We start from the raw sequence: 17,281 nt of genomic DNA, 5'->3' as shown, positions 1-17,281 counted from the left end.
TCCTTAAAACTGTTTGTTTATTTCATAGAATATCTATCTGATTCCAAACACTGTGCTTTGGAGAAAGAGGTTGTTTTTACTTGTTTATAAATCAACAAAATTTGGGAAGGCAATTTTGTGAATCGTGCCAGATTTTATTACTGCAGTTGGGGATAAGAGCTTTCTCTTGTGCCGGGCAAAACAGCTATTTTTTATAGGATGAAGCTGGGTTTCTGAACAACACTAAGACACATTTAAAAGTTGCTGAATTCCAGGTTTGGTATTAATTTGTTGAATATTTACTTCAGTTTTCAGGAATATTGGGAAAGACAACTAAAAATGTATCTTAATTCAAAAAGTTTCATTCAATAGTGATTTTGTTACAGATTTATTACTCATTTTATTAAGGCAAGCCAAATACAGTGCTGGCTGAAGAAACTTCCCTTTCTTCCACCATTAATTTCCCAAATCTTCCCACAAAATACGAAGAAAAGTGGGTTCATCACCCCTCTCAACTTGCAGCAGGATGCCATCATTGCCACTGAATAATAAATGCAAATTTGTAAGTTCTTTTACCTAGCCCAAGTTCTTACTAGGTAATCAGTTTTTTTCCCTAGTTTGATATAAATGGGGCTCTAACAGATGATTTACATAATATGGGTATTTAACTCTTTCTTGACAGGTGAGCTATAGACCATGTTATTTTGTTTTAGATCATCAACAAGGTTAGTGGAAAGATTGCTTTTTCCTCACTTGTGTAAAGAGAGCCACATCCTGTGTCAGCTCTTGTACAACTTTATGTTGGTTAAAGATGAAATGACCACAGTACAGCACCATGGCAAAGATGTGATGTTGCCTTTACTACTTAGTTTTTGTGCAAGGAGAGCTGATTCATATTTAGTTTTCTTAATATTATTTTGGGTTTCTCTAAAGGAAAGTAATTAGTTTGTCTGTGTGACCCACTGATTCCCTGAGGCCATATATTATCTCCATGTGTCCTTACCGGGGTATTACTTTCTTTGGAATGACACAAAGGGTAGCCTGCACAGGATGGGGAAATAACAGAGACTCTTACAGAGCTGATGTGTTTTCTTATTGCTTTTCTTTGTGTGTTGTCATGGAGAATAGTCTGAGAGAGAAAAAGGCAGTGAAAGAATTAAAAAAAAAAAAAGAAAAAAAGGAAAAAAGAATATGCAATGAAGCAGGAGTCTGGGATTATTCATTCCTGGTAAAGCTTCCCACAAGCATGTTGTTCAGGTCATCTCAAATAGGCACCAGATAAGCACAGGACGGCAATACACATTCTGCACTGTGTGATACATGCTGCAAAGATCACTGCTGAGGGAAAGTTGTAGCTCTTGTAAACACTGGTGGCAGGGATCTCTTCTATTACTATTTGCAGACACTCTAGCTTTACTCACCTTTAATTTGCCTATGAGAAGAGTCATCAAATTTTTCAAGAATGATATGAAATGGAGTTTTGTTTTCCTGAGAAGCTGGAAAGGCAAAGGGGTTACATTAGGGATGTTCATAGCGTAGCTCTGCAGTGGATCAGGTATCTACCAGCTTTGCATAGCAACGTTGTGGCCAGCATATTAAATCATATGTCACTTTATCCAGCATTTGTCATCCAGAGGCTTCAAAATCTTCCTAAAAATAGAAAAAGGTGAATGCTTTAGTTCCCACACTAGAGATGGAAAGGTGGAATGGTTGAGGCAAGGAGAGGTCAAGTGCTTCGTCCACAGTCACAAAATTAACCAGCCTGTCTGGGGAGAATTTACTCCAAAAGCCAGACCTTCCATTTTCAATGACCTCCTTTTTTGGTCTGTGGTCTTCTGTTTTAGTTTCATTTTCCATGTGTTTATGCAAGATGAAATATATAGACTGCAAATGAGTAAATATGATTCAATTTTGTTATTTTTAAACTTCCATATACGTTGTGTGATTTTTTTTTTGTTAAGAAATATTATGAAACTCTTACAGAGGAAAAAACACATCTCTACACTAAATTAATAAAAAAAGAAAAAAGGAAAAAAATTTTTTTCTTTTTCAGCATTTCTTAGAATGAGCTAAATGACAATCAGTCACCCGGCATGTATTTCCGTCTTTCCATGTTTGTAAATCTGGCTTATGGAGCGTAATGAAGCATTAAAATGCTGGAATTTTAACTTCTATTTTTTAACTTCAAAACGCAGAATACAATTCAGGCAAACACAGCGAAGTAGAAGCTGCCTGTGGGTGCAGAACAGGAAGCACTAGTAGACAGACACACATAATAGAATTATGTTTGCTCTTGCTCAACTAGATATACATCAATTTTAATTAACATATTTTATGCTTCAGCTACTAACGTCCCTTCAGCAGTGAGTGGGTTATGTGTTTCCATCCTGCATATACCACCAGCATCACCACCACGTCCTTCTCTATGTTCCCCCTCCCCTTTCTGCACAAATGTTGCAACACAATCTGAAATTTCCTCTTTTCTTTCCTTCCTGCATTTCTTACAGGTTCCTTTGCGTCAGAAGGCAAAAAAGAAAAGTCAAGGTAATGAGAGATTGTTTTTTCTTTTCTCTCACAGATTCCTCTGTTATTTTCTTAGTATGTTTTATTCTTGAGAGGGTTAGGATTTTGTACTGCTACTCAGCTGGTGGAAGGCTGCTTTTTAACTCCACCGATTCTTGAACTGATTCTGAGAAAAATGACAACGGGCTGTTCCTTTGGACTAAATCCTTGTGGTATGTTAATTGAATCAAAGCTGGTAATCAGTGATCTAGAATCAGCTGCCTGCACAGAGATACACACTAGTGGTTTTCATGTACTTGGCATAGTAGTTTTCTCTAGCTGACTTAAATAGATGTATTCTTTTCAGTGCAGCTGTGTGAAGGAAAATATATGCATGCTTCTCTTAAAAGGATCAAAGGATGTATTTTTAATTTACAACATCTTGTGTATCTTAGAATTAATTAGTGTCTGCGTTATCTATAGCTTACTATTTTGTTTCTGAACATCAGCATGCCTTTTAAAAGAATGTGTGTTACTGTCACAGCCATTATAAAACTGAATGACTTCTAAGTATATTTTAAGATATTCTTGGATGATTTTCTGAGATTGCTAAGTAAGGTTGACATCTTTAATTGGCAGCAACATCTTTCCTGGTAATGCACTTTTAAAAAAGCAGAACACTGTATTTTTAATGGCACAGGGTTCTTTATAATGAGCCGACGGAGGATATCGTGCAAAGAGCTGGGACAAGCCGATTGCCAAGGATGGCTCTACAAAAAGAAGGAAAAAGGAGCTTTCATTGGCAACAAATGGAAAAAGTTCTGGTGTGTGCTAAAGGAGTCATCACTGTATTGGTACAGCAGTCAGCTGGTGAGTACAGCGTACATCCAGCTCCAGGTGCCAGACAAACAGCATCTGCTGGGACTGAGACAAGGGCAGCTGTGGTTACAGTATAGATGCACCCTGGAGGAGTACAAATAACGGGGTTCATTTCTCAGTCCTGACATTTCTTGTGATCTGGGAAGGGTATATGTGAATGTGAAATATGCAGAAAGCTGCTTTTTCTAGTTCAGCAAGTACTTGTGAAATGTTAACTTGCTGTCTGTTCTGCCCTGTAAAAAGCTGTTCTTTGAAGTCACTAGTGGTCTTTGAATTTGGGAAAGATTTTTCTGGGTTGAGCAGTTTGCAGACACTTGCTATCAAGACTCAAAACAAGAATTCTTCTTCACTTCTGATAAATTTAATTTTCAGAAATGTCTCTCCTGTTTTTCTCTCCATCCCCTTCCACATGGAGATTATTCTGTTTATTTGTCTGATTGGTTTCTCTTTTTTTCTTCTATTTTTTCTCTTTTCCTTTCTTAATTCTTTTTCTTTCTTCTTTTTTTTTTCTTTTTTTCTTTTTTCATTTCAAGTGCTAGAGAATATCTGGCTTTACTTCAGGCTGGTTCGATTGGGCAGAGAGGATGTCTTGCCCATTCTAGGAAGATTCAGACAGAATTATTCCCTTCTCTTTACTCTCTTGTACTGCTGCCTCTAAAAAGCTCCTATCACAATCAAATGATGAAGTGGCAGAGTCCAGAATTAGGGTAATGCAGAGGATTAGGGGATGCCAGCAAAAACAGGTTGAAACTCAACATCTTCAGTGTGGAATTGTGGATGGACATCAGGTTCCCTAAACACAAATGAACTTCTTTGGAAATCAGCATTTCCCAGGCCCACCAAAAGATCAAAGTTTAAAGAAACCCTTATTAATTCTTAGAGCATTTAAAAAAAAATCAAAGGCTATCTGGATTGTTTCCACTCGTTGATTTCTATTGCAGTAATCCCCATTAAAAATCTTGCTAACTGTTTCAGGGAACAAATAAAATAGTTTAAGCCATTAAAAAAATTCCCATACCGTAAAAAAAAGCTTAACTCGTGCAGAGTATTCCACAATCTCCCCTTAGTTGTGGTTATAGTGTTATTGGTTTGTGTGGGTTTTTTTAGGGTGGTTTTTTGTTTGTTTGATTGATTGATTTACTTAATTTTTTGTTTGCTTATTTTAATCAGAATAAAAATTTTGACTGGTACTTGAAGATGGTATTAGTTATTCCTTTATGGGGACAAGTGAAAGCTACTCTGCTGGTCTTGGGTTGTTGTTTTTTTATGATGTTGTGGTAGTCTGATACAGATTTCCTTCAAGACTAAATCAAATACATGCATGAGAGAAAGGAAAGGAATAGGAAAATTAGGAAATAAAAAAATTTTTAAAAGCCCTTTTTTTCCCCAATGCTTACAATATCTTTGCTTGAAAGACATAGCCTGGTAGATATACTCCCCAGCAGCATTAATACCTTGAAAACACTTATTAATATCAGCTGTTAGAAATCTGTATACTTCTGGGCAAGCAGTTTTGAGAAAGGTGAGCTGGCTGGCTGATGTGTCCTTTAGACATGGGAAGTTATTCTGAGGAGTAATCAAGTTGGGAGGAAACATAAAAAGGCACAACCAGGTAAAGTTTGCCTTCTGGGAAGAGAAGGGTGGTGGGGGAGAGGTGCAAAGCCCTCCACTTCCTTCGGTTGTTGTGGCCTGGCTAAATGCTGCTCTTGGGATGCAGAGAAACCATGATCATGATGGTCCCAGTGCTCTAGATAGCACTCATCCTGCAGTCCATGCCTTTCTGACTGTCACTGACTGCCCCCAAATGAACAAGTGTCAGCCTCATTCCAATTTATTTTATTTGCTCCAAAGAGCTCATATAGCTTCAAAATACTGTTGGCTTGTGTCAGTCCTGAGTTCTCACCTATCGCAGCTGTTCCTTTAATATACTAGCTGATAGTGCCTCTTTGCTTTCAACTTCTGCCAACTCTCACGTGCTATTTTGTGTTGAAAACTCCAAGTTTCTCTGGACAACTTACAGTGCAGCCTCTACGTAACTAGATTCAGGCAATGTTTGCAGAATGTCAGTAACTACAGGGTTTGGAAAGGAGAGAAGGTGTCCTTTGCTAAGACCTGCTTTCTTAAATTTGTGAGACCAGAGACATGCTCAGAGATCTGAGATCAATTAGACCTGATGCATTTTCATAAATGTTTTCACCTCTAGACTGATGAAGGAGAAATAGCAGTGACATATTCACTTGCTTTCTTGATATTTCTTTTAAGTCTCTGGCCCAGCAATAATACTACCTCTCTGCCACTGTCTTCAGTAAAGTTAATCCTTGATCCCAGTGGGTCATAAAAGATGGCAATCTAAAGTTTGGAGTTCTGTTGAAAGAGGAGTCCTACTTCTCACGTGTCTGAGGCTTCCTGTTACTGGCCTTCTTACAGAGGCTGGAGCAAAAGGTGGTGGTGAAAGAGTGGGGCTGAGGTTAAAGGAACCATGGCACACTGGTTGCCTGTAGCTCTGCCTGACCGGTTTTGTTCTTGTGAGAAACGAGTGTGTTATTTTGTGGCTGTGTGAAAACCAATCACTGGTAACTGTAGCATAGCAACAGGGTGCTGAACCTATTTTTCTAATGGAGAAGAGGAAAATAGGGAGTGGGTGGAATTTGTACAGGAACGTGCATCATCCTGGGTTTGAGTAGATAACCTCAGCTGACATCGTGTTCTTGGTGAAGTTTGTCTTCAAGTGCCTCTAAAGCTCTGGATGTTTCTGTTACTCTGGTTTAATTTGCCTTCAAGCTACTCTGGTTCTGGGTCTTTCACGTGAGACAGATGGGGGATGTGATATAGGACACTCGTGACATTTGCATGATATTTTCTTCAATTTAACATAAGATAATTTGTGAATGCCACAGCTCGAAAGAGAAAAAAATAATAAAATTCTGAGACAGATCAGCAATAGCAGATCAGACACCCTGAGAGTCAAGCTTCTCCTTCATTGAAAGCAAACTGGAGAACACAGGCAAATCTGTATAAGCCTTTGATGAACTAGCTGAGGTACTGCAGGCAGTGAAATTAGAACCCAGTGGTCTAGTTAGGCTTGAGTAGGCTGCCCTGGAATCTCTCCTCAACACCCTACCTCTTTTTATAAAATATGAGGCAGGTAAACTTCTGTTTGCAGCATGGATGCACTCGCAATCTTGGGAGGGAAGCTGTTTGGACTAAGAGGAAACAGAAGGGTTGGCTTTGCAATGGTAACACAGAAAATGTCAAAAAATGGATATGAGCAGTCAGACTTTCTGGGTGCATACAGGAACACCAGACTTGGACAACTGCTTTTCATTAGCGTTTGATTCCTTTTTTTTAGCACTGCTGTCTGTAGGCAGCTGCCTTGAAGACAAGCATTTAAAGAGGACAGTGTGTGATCCTGTCTAACACTTTAGCAATTTTAGTTCTCATACTGAAACCCCAGAGGGAATCAGTACTCCCATAGGAAGGGGGGGTGGGGAGGATGAGAATCATTGCATGTAAACCCAGGTTCCCAGTTCTTTGTGCTTGTTTTGACTGTGTTGGATAGTATTGGCTGGAATGGGACAAAAGACTAAATCCATGTCTCTGGTGGGTCTTTAGGATAGCTTGACTGGTTTTCCAAGTACAGCTGAAATAGAGTTTTGCAGAATGTGTTAAAGATGGTTGTCATGGGGATTCAGCTGAAAAAAAAAGATATAAAATTAAAGGGTTGCAGGCTGTGATCCACTGTCACTATCTATCTTTGTATTTGGTTGTATGTTTTTTTCTGATTTACTGCATTTAAATTGGTCCTCACTCCAGTAGCTTTTCTGGAAGCTGTATAATTGCAGTCTTTTAAAACAAAATTCTTTTATCTTTGAGTTGTAGTTGCCGCTTACACGGGCGAGAAAAAGTCATTGGTGTTGGCTGATTGTGCCGAGAGCTTTGGGGACCTCTGGTCCAGTATCTTACACAAATTATTCACGGTTCTATGGGTTGCCTCATTCATGTACTTAGCAGAGAGAAAAAAGACTAAAAATGTTTGAGGACTGAAGTGATCCTCCAACATCCACAGGGTATTCTGTGGGCAGTGCTGAAACACTGATGAAGCCATGAGACCTGATTTGCAGACTGGAGCTGTTCCACAATAACAAGATATTTCATGTTACAGCACTATTTTAAAAAATCTTTCTGTAACATTACGCTCACTTTAAATGACTTACTAAATCTCCTAAAGCCACAACATTTAGATAACATATTGAGGCAAGCTGAAAAGGACATTAGCCTCTTTCATTGGATTCATGCATTACGTTTCAAAAATAAATTCTTGTTGGAGTGCAAAGCTTCTTCTGTGAAAAAATGGTTTCTTTTTTTAGCCCCAAGCATTTGCAGAGACTATTGTTATTACTGAAATTATTTTTCTACAACTTAGTGTAGCAAAAGTACAGATTTTTCTGTTAGGCTAGCCTTCATAAAAACCACAAGAGATAACAGCTTATTCTTTTAAACATCCTGATCAAGTAGAAAACAGGTTGAGGTTCTTTTTATCTGAGTTTTTTAGGGCTATTTTACAGCTTTGCATCAAAATCTCGAGGATGCTTGAGTGAAATGTGTGAGTTAAACAATAGCATGTTAAAGTCATGTTAAAGATAAAATTTTAGAGAAAAGAAAGCATTTATGATTTCTATACACTTTTAATGTTTTAAAATTATTTTTTCCCCCAAGAATGACTGAAAAGATGACTTCCACATGTTCTGTTCCTATGGTTTATTTGGAATTCTATTTGCTGACTGTAATAACACTCATAAGGTTTTAATGTTGTGACTTCCTTTTTTCCTTCTTTTTTTTTTCCTGATAATTATGGAACTACATACCCATCAAATTCCTCTTTTCCGTTACGTAGATGGCACGTTTGAGATGTGTACAAGTAGTGCATTAAAAAGTTCACACCATTATCCTCTTCATTTGCAACATGTAAGAAAGGCCAACCTGCCCCAGACCCAAGTCACCCACTCACCCACCTGATGGCTTACCCAGCTCAGGCCACTGATTTACTGCTGTGTGTGTGAGAAGGTGTCTGGATGTATTCCTTCACACAGGGTCTTGTTCTTAAACTGGGTTTATTGATTCATACTGCAGAGAAACAACTGGCATTGTATAAATTTATCATCCAGCAATGCGTGCAATAGTGACTTTGATACCTCATGGACTGCTTTTTTGAGATTTGGTCTCTGGTGTTCTTAGAGTAGGCTTGGGAATGAAACAGGAATTTCATTTTTCTTGCTGACCCAATCCAGTAAGTGACCACTCTTTCTGGTACAGAAATGCAGAGTAATACATTCTCTATCTTTAGTACAGCCCATGAATAGAGCTCCTTCTTTACTCACTCCTACTCATTGGCTGATCCCTATATACTTAGTATACTATGGATCTGGGATGGTAGTACTTGCTTAAGGTCTAAGTGATTGACATACATATTATGGAAAAAAAAAGAAAAAGAAGACTTTTACAAAATCTTGTCAATTTTTTTTGTTATTTTATCTCAGTGAGTTTAGTCTCATGAAATGCCAACCTGTGGACTGTAAACAAAAGCTCCCCAAGCCAGTCTCAAACTGAGTTTTACAGGTACAAATACAATCAGAGAGAGTTAAAAGCCCACAATAGCAAATAAGTACTTTTTTATACAAACGTTGCAAAATCAAGATATTTTCAGCCCAGATGCGGAAAAACGTCATTGTTCCTCCTATACCTAGAGAAATAACAAAAAGCCCTTCCACTGCTGCTTTTTTTTCTATGTATATATGTGTGTGTGTCGTGGAGCAGCAACTCGCAACGATGCAAAAAATATAAACCTCTCATCTGACTGTTTAATACATGTAAATGACAGGAATGATGCTTATGCCATGGTTTATTGTATACCAAAGAGCAGATATGCAGAGCTGTGGGGAAACCACCCACTGAAATATCCATTCTGTATCTGTATTTCTGTTTTTGGAGGTTTATACTTCCAAGAATTAAAGCTCAAAGACTTGATTTTTATAGTCACATCATATTCATGCATAATGATATTTGAGATACTGTTAGTCATCTTCATTTATCCTCTGCCTTTGTAATTGTTGTGTATATTTTACCTGCCTTAACTCAGTGTACATCTTCAGAATCTTAATGTGCCTAGGGATAGTGGCTTGGAGCAGCAAAAATGTGATTTAGGAATGAACACTTTCTATGTTTTGGAAAGTACATTTTTTCCTGACATTAAATGCTAGAGACTTTTGTCTACATTAGATATTGCTCATCTTAAGAAGAGTCCTAGTCTCATTGCAGATGACCAGGTGCATGTAGATAGATGATGTAAAGGAAGATGTTTCCACTTCAGATGTTTCAGTTTCAGGCAGCAAGAACAGGAATTTGAGGCTTACTGGTCACCTCAGTTTTGCTGGAGTGACTCCAACAGAGAGTCCTGGTGACCTAGAACAGAGATGTCACTGCTCAGTAAACCTTCTTGCATCCAGAAAGGGTTGACTGGATATAAACAGTGTACTGTAAATGTCTGCCTGGCTTTTGTTACCTCTTGTACCATGCCTGAAAATTTCTGGGGGGAGTGATAGCTGGGTGGCCAAAGCCACCTGAGGTTGGTTTGCAGTGTTTAACAACAGAGCTCAGCTGTGTGGGATCATCCCTTGCACCGTTCCACCTTGTGGGGTGGGAGTAGCCTGTATTGCCTCTGCCTTGCTCATATATAGACATATGTAGGTGATCCTGCAAAATGGTTCATGCTACAATTATGCACAGGACACCCTCCTCCGTTTCTACTTAGAATCATTTTGGGTCACTTTTGAATTGTATTTTTCAGCTATATGTGGATCATTATATGTGTTGCTTTTACACATCTGTGTAACACACATACATGCTTCATCGTGGAACAAACGCTCCTTTATGATTGTATGTAACATCCAGACCTGAAAGGATGATATAACCCTTATTCATCCTTATTAATCAAGAAAACCTATGCTCACACTCTGCCACTTGCACCAACAAGAGTGGTGGCTTTCTAGCATCCAGGGTTTGCACAAATATACATCACAGAGTAATATTTCTTTGGGTGTTGATCTGTCCCCATGGTGATGAGCATGTATTTTTACAGTATAAAAAGCTGTCAAAAACAAGAACTTGCATGTTAAATATTATTCAGTGCTGGGGTTTGCTAGCTTGCTAGTTGATTGATGTGGTGATATTTAATTTTTTTTTTTGAAGGCTGAAAAAGCAGAAGGATTTATCAGACTTCCAGACTTCAGTGTGGATCGAGCAATTGAATGCAAAAAAAAGCAGTAAGTTTATATCTTGTTCCCAGTTTTGCATGATTTTTACAACATTGCAAGGAATGAATCTCAGTAGTCTTTGACAATAAAGCTGTGGGGAGTTCTTTTGTGTTGTATAAATAATGAGATATTAATTGAGCTACTGAAAGGAAACCATATTGCAAAAATATTTTTGAAAAATCTCTGCCAGATGTGCTTTGCTAGAACTACAAATAAAAAAAAATAGATCAGTGTGCCAAATGCTTTTTTTTTCCTCCTTCTTTTCGTACAGTGATTATGAGTAAGCTTGTAGTCTGCCTCAGATAGCTCTTAGTTGAGGAGGTCAGCAGTGGTGCAAGTAGTGCCACTTCCCTCCAAGCTGAGACTGTTCTTTAGGCTTCTGTGGTGCAACTGAGCTTGGGCTGTACTTGAAGCCTTTGGTTGTGTAGGGAATAAAACCTTTGTTTAGCAGGGTGTGTATTTGAAAATATTGTTTCCAAACTCCCTATGCAGCACTGACTTCCAGCTGCTTCTGAGCACACTTCAAAGGTTTGGAGGGGTGTTGCTGTTGTTCAAAGTTATAAAGCTCAGCATGATTTTTATTGTGTCTCCCTCAAGAGAAGGCCTTCATTCTTCTGTTCAGGTCTCATGCTGCAATTAGCTGTAGGTGTTCTTGAGGTTAACTGTGGGCTGGACTCCTCCAAGGAAAGCGGACAGCTATTCTGAATATGGGGAACTCCATTTTGCTTTCTCAGAGGAGAGTTTGAGTCACATAGTACAGAACCATGAGAAAATGTCTTTCACTTCTGTGGCTGTTGGCTGGGAGGGAAATGTTCTCATCACTTGTTTGGGATAGGATAAGTTAGGAAAACCAGTACTGCTGGGTCAGCTAAGGCCCAGCCAACTATGTGTGTGTGCTTCCATGGGACAGTCTCCTAATGAGGTACAGAAGAGGGAAGATACACAGTCTCAGGATTGGACACTATGTTTTAGGTAAAAAAAGGTACTGAAAACTCTTAGTGGTGGATATTCAATTAAAACATGGTTTGGGGCTGAGACCGACAGATTAACTATTGGAGGTAGCCAGGGGACTAATTCCATTTTGTTTGTTTCAAACCTGCCATCTATTTGTCTCTTTGGTCCCTCCTAAAACTTGTCTTGGAAAAGTCATTGAAGAGTCCATCACTGTTTGCCAACTGTGTGCCACTTGTGACTTTACTGTGTCACATGTCCCTTCCCACAGCCATCAGTTTTCCATGCTGTGGGGTCTTAGCCTGATTAATCACTCATGGAAGCTGTTCAATGCCTTGGGTCACTGCTGGTACTTCCTCTGAACTTTTTCAGGTTTGCTTTAATTTTAGAGCTGGAGGAAGCAAAACTGCACACAGTATTTGAGGTTTGGGAACTCAACAGAATTATGTAATGAAACAGTGGAAGTCTTTGTTTTATTCTTTACTCCTTCCTTTTTAGTTCCTGTGGTTTATACTCTCTGAATAATGTGTGGCCTAGGAAGTGAGCTAAAAATAGATTAGAGTTTTAAGGGAAGAGCTATATGGATGGACAAGTTAATCTGGACTAATACAGTGGAGTGAATATATATTTTAAATAATTAATTCAGCTATTATTTTTTCTTTCTTATATAAACTAGTTTTCTTTTTCTCTCTTATATTTTTCTTTTCCTAAAGTGCTATTAAGATCAGCCACCCACAGATCAAGACATTTTATTTTGCAGCAGAAAATGTTCTGGAAATGAACACGTAAGTAGGAGTGACTGGTCATGTTTCATCCTGTCTCATGCATGAGAACACCCTTTGAAAGTTCATTCTTTCACTGTCAAGTGGTTATCGACAAAATTATTTGGGGAATTACTGAGTCTGGTTTGTTTTCTGATCGCTGAATGGAAGGAAACTGAAGAAATTTATTCCCTAATGGTAGTTGAAATCAGAATCATATAATTAACCCAATTTTGATACTAATCTTCCCAACATTTGCTGGTAAAATTCCTTTCTGATAGAGAGGTGCTAAGATTTGATAGTAAGTTCATCACCTTGGGAGAAGTGAGGGCTTAATACAGTTTTGTCCCAGAAGTGAACCAGGACTAGATGTCATGGTTTCAGCAGGCCCAAAATCCAATTCTGATTCCTAGCCCCCCACCCACATCTCAACCCCATGTGAGATGGGTTTTCCAGACAAAAACACGAGACTCAATATGGGGGAAGGAATATATTACAAAGACTATACACATAAATAAATACTATAATACATTGCATACAATCTTAACTCTATATCTATCTCTACCATGACAATAATATTTACAATGGGCCAAATCTCTTCTCCCTCTAAATAAAAGTCCAGGAGAGAAGAAGAAGAAAAGACCCCTTCCAGTCTCTGAGCAACAGGTCTCTCTCTAGGCAGCAGGCTTTCTTCTTCTCTTTCACCAGAAACAGTTGCTGGCTCTCTGCCAGCACACACGAGGGAGGTTTCCAAGTCTCTCTCGGCCCCCGTCTCCAAACAAGGGGTCTTTCCATGGGCTGCGTAACCCCAGACACGGCCGCTACACCACGGTCATATCACGAAGCACCGGGGTCTTCGTGACGGTCTGGTATCTTCAGGGGAATCCAAGCCCCTGTGCAGAGCTCCCATGCTCTGACTCAAAGACGGCTGCCAGCTTCTCTGAAGCTGCAGCAAGGAGGGGGGGAAAGCCCAAGGTCACCCCCTCCACACACATTCCTTTGGCCATCCTGGCTGAGCTCTCAGGAGGCCGGAGCTTCTTAGCTCCTCTCTGTAGTGCATACTGCACTTTAGGACTCCACTCAGTCCACCACCCCCTCCTCTTTCTCAGAGGGGTCTCTAGCGAGTTTGGGGGTTTTGGTTTGTCCAGTTCTTACCCTCCGAAACTCTCTTCCTGCTGCTGGCTCGGTTCTCTTGTTCTGTTGCTGCTTTTCCTTCTCCTCAGACACCTCCGTGTCTGCCTTAGCTGCATACCGGCTTGTGTTGCTCCTTTTGGTCCTTATCAGTTGGGTCTTTGACACTGCTCTTCGGACGCTGCTGTCTCTGTTGCTTCGTCACCCACTCGCAGTGGAGAAAACTCTTTCGGCATCTCAGACACAGGTATTTAGTTCAGTTCTGAGTCCCTGCAGCCCCCCAACCGGGGCTGGGGGGGCAGAGGCCCCCAAGGGGCCGGAGCCCCTTCTCCTCGTGGCCTCTACAACATGGCCACCTCTTCTTCCAACAAGTACCACTGCTTCTTTTCCGGTCTCCAGAGATATGTTTATATTTTGCAGGAGCACTGATTGGATCAAGCCCCGAGGGTCACCACCCCCTGGGGGTTACCACTTTCTTAGTTTCAGGGGGAAAACCTGGCTCAAACCACTACACTAGAATATAACAGTGTCTGCTTTCAGAGTAGTGCAAAACTGTTGCAGTTGAACAGTCCTTGTGACAGATCAGAAATTTGCTTTCCACAAATGCCCAGCAGAAGAACAACCAGGTGGTTATTAATGCAAGAAGTAAAAATGGATATGAATACTGCCATTTTGGAAGTCACAGAGCTATCAGAAAGATATTATTTTATACTGGTCCAATTTTGACTGATTCAGATATATCTCATATCTTTGTCTTTTTTACTTCAGATTGCAGTCTGCTCACAGTGCTATTGCATTAAATGGCCAAATACTGGACACAAAGCGGTACAATTTAAATGGGAAGGGAGATCCTATAGTAGTCAGCTCAGGATTTTAATCATGGCTCTGCTGGTGATCTTTGTGAGGTTCTTCACAGGTCACTGACTATTCTTTCCCTCTATAAATAGGAGACCTCACACATATTTACTACAATAGAAAAGGAGAGAGTTTGGGAGAATGCATGTGACCTCCTGAAAGGTCTATAGTTTCAGAAATGTACAATACTACAGTAGTGTATGTGCATAGATATAAATAAATCTGTACTCTATAGATGTATGCAGGTTAATATAGAAGGAAAGAATGCATTGCCCTTTGAAACTTGGAGCAGCATGGAGCATTCTGGTGGGGAGACAACCATCCATTTCTGTATTCCTGCATTTCCTACCAGAGCTCCTGAATGGAGTGACAGTTCTTGAGGCAGATAGGGTGAGGATGACTGAGAATGAGGGACTGCTGGACAGGAGTCTTTCTATAGAGAGAGTAACCCTGGTTGAGAGCTAAGAGATGGAAGGATGTCTGGAGAAGGAAAATTAGAGCTAATTGAGGACTTCAGTGAGTGCTAACAGCCAGTTTGTAGCCCAGCTGGAAATTCTCATGTGAGACATGTTTAGTCTCATGGGAGTCAGTGATTGAAACCTACACAGGTGTCCCAGCTCTTATGCCCCCAGAACGACTTTCTTCAAATTCCACTTTTTGTGTAAATTTCATTTTGGCTTAGAACTATTTCACCTAGTGTTAAAGCAGCTTGCACTATGCTGCACTAATTTCTCACTGTTGCAACTGATGATGTTTTCCTTTGCAAAGTATAAAATACATGCATCTAATACATTAAGTACACACATACTCATGCATATGTCAAAACAGACTAAAAGACATCTGTTCTCTTGGCTCCAGTGCTGCAAATACATATGTGAGTGGCTCCACTGAACTCACTGGAGCATTTGTGTGTGTCGAGTTACTGACATGCGTCAATGCTTGATGGATCATGATCTTTTGTAACTCTTCATGCATGTATCTATATATGCATATACCTACATGTATATCTATTAAATCAACAGTGGATTTATTGATTCAGTCATTTGCTTCATTGATTTAGCACATATTTGCTATTGTCATGCACACATGAAAACTGGCCATTTAGCTGGCCAGTTGTACATAGTTATTAGTGACTTCTCTTCCGTTGTCATTAATGAAGTCCTAGAATTTTTTTAGCAAATCTTTTCTTTTGTTAAGGTGGGTTTTCATTTAAAAAATCATTCTGTTATGATTAGCTGTCAGAAAAGAGTCAATAAACCACTCTTACCGAAATGACTGTTTTTCTGAATTGTTATGTGTCTCTATTGTTCATACTGCAGTCTAAAACTGTAGCTACTTTGACACTGATCTTGCTAGCAAATTTCCTATAGCTTTATTAGAACCAAGATAAAACAAAATGGGTTTGGGTTCCCCCCCCAGTAATGAATTTTAATTCCTGTCCCTCATACATTCCCTATTCAGACTTTGAGTTTTAATCTGAAAGGCTTGAGCTTTTTGAGTTGTTAGTTTCTTAAAGCCTGGATAGATCTGAATGACATACAGACAAACACAATACACAGAAAGTATATCTAGGGGATGTTTCTAGCTCTAGAAAAATGCAGCCACCTAGGAAGAGAAATTAAAAAAAACATTACCAGTAGCTTAAAGCAACACAGGAAGTGAGACTTACTAAACCTGAAAGGACATAGGAAGTTGAGGAACACAGAATATTATGGTCAAAAAGTCTGGTTTTAAATGACTCAGATTCTTAGATGGTGCTGCAAAAATTTTGGCCAGGCCATCTGATATAATCTTCTATGGCTCCCATGCCTTTGCTTCACCTGAGGTGAAAGGTGACACCTCAATTGCTGGACTAAATCCCTGACATGGTGTTATAGCACAAATACTTTTCCTCTAGCTTCCACAAATGCAACTCCTTGGTCATCAGTAGTGCTTTTTTTCCAGGATTAGGGAAAGAAGATGCCCAAAGCAATTAATCCTGCTCACCACAGGGAAAATTAGTATTCAGATAACCAGTGTCTTTCTAGAAGAGGATCTAAGAAATAGAAAATTTGACATTTAGTCTTCAGACTAATGAAAATAGATGTGATGATGTAGAACACATCTGAAAGGAGCAAAATGCTCTGTCTGAGGAGCATGCAAGTATCCCTGACTATATTCCCTCTGTTTCAAACACAGGTGGCTAAGTAAGCTGGGGATGGCTGTAGACCCTCAGGCACCAAACAGGAAGAATGAGGAAGGTATGTTCCTAACTGGTTTCAGTGTGTAACTACATTGTGTTCTTCACTGGTTTTGTTTGACCAAATTTTTGTCAGCCATTTTCTTTCTTTTAAACTGTCATCTTGGGTCTGTCTGCTGTCTGAGCTCAGAGAAACCTCAGTGACATGGCACAGAGTAATCACAGAAAAAGAAAAAATGGTAAGAAACAGTATGACTAAGGGAGACACTCTGTGATCTTGTGAGAGGTATATAACTACTTCCTGGTAGTTTGCTGGCTTGCTAAGCCTGCCAAGTGTGAAGAGAAACAGCTGTGCTGCTCTGGGTTTTGCGCTAGTGACTTACACTACAGGAGCTGTGCAACAGCACAGGAGCTTGCAGGCTTGCACTGTAGACTCATCCCTAATGTCTCGTCCATTCCTGGACGTTTCAACAAGAGCAATGTAGGGGAACAAGGGAGTGGTAGCACTATTCTGAAGCCTACGATTTCCTTCAGAGCCAGGCCCAGGAGTTCATCAGGGAATGAGTAACTTTAAAAGTTCCCAAGAAATTTATTTACTGTCTTAATTTGCACATTGGCCTAATAGAACTCTTTGGTGGGAGTATACCTGTGCTCAGATCACAAGTCTGGGCAGAGGACAAAGCAAATGACCTGTCAGAGCAGTTGGAAAAGCTGCTCATGGGGACACGTGCTGG

General features: G+C 39.7%; 1 protein-coding gene across 5 annotated transcripts in view; it reads left to right on the top strand.

Moving 5' to 3' along the window:
* IPCEF1 (interaction protein for cytohesin exchange factors 1) overlaps nt 1-17,281 on the top strand; it is a 77,669-nt gene that overhangs the window by 35,368 nt on the left and 25,020 nt on the right. For 2 of the 5 annotated variants that reach the window (XM_027688679.1, XM_027688687.1), the window contains exons 3-7: nt 2,487-2,523; nt 3,182-3,351; nt 10,606-10,679; nt 12,335-12,406; nt 16,547-16,608. In XM_027688679.1, coding sequence (XP_027544480.1) covers nt 2,487-2,523; nt 3,182-3,351; nt 10,606-10,679; nt 12,335-12,406; nt 16,547-16,608 — 415 coding nt within the window. Of the gene's footprint in view, nt 1-2,329; nt 2,343-2,486; nt 2,524-2,556; nt 2,715-3,181; nt 3,352-10,605; nt 10,680-12,334; nt 12,407-16,546; nt 16,609-17,281 lie in introns of those variants that run through there. The other 3 variants (XM_027688704.1, XM_027688712.1, XM_027688696.1) reach the window with 3 other exon arrangements.

The sequence above is a fragment of the Neopelma chrysocephalum genome, unplaced genomic scaffold (genome assembly GCF_003984885.1).
Source record: "Neopelma chrysocephalum unplaced genomic scaffold, ASM398488v2 Primary Assembly neopelma1_23, whole genome shotgun sequence".
NCBI classification, from domain to species: Eukaryota; Metazoa; Chordata; class Aves; order Passeriformes; family Pipridae; genus Neopelma; species Neopelma chrysocephalum.
This window is presented reverse-complemented; position numbering and strand designations above follow the sequence as displayed.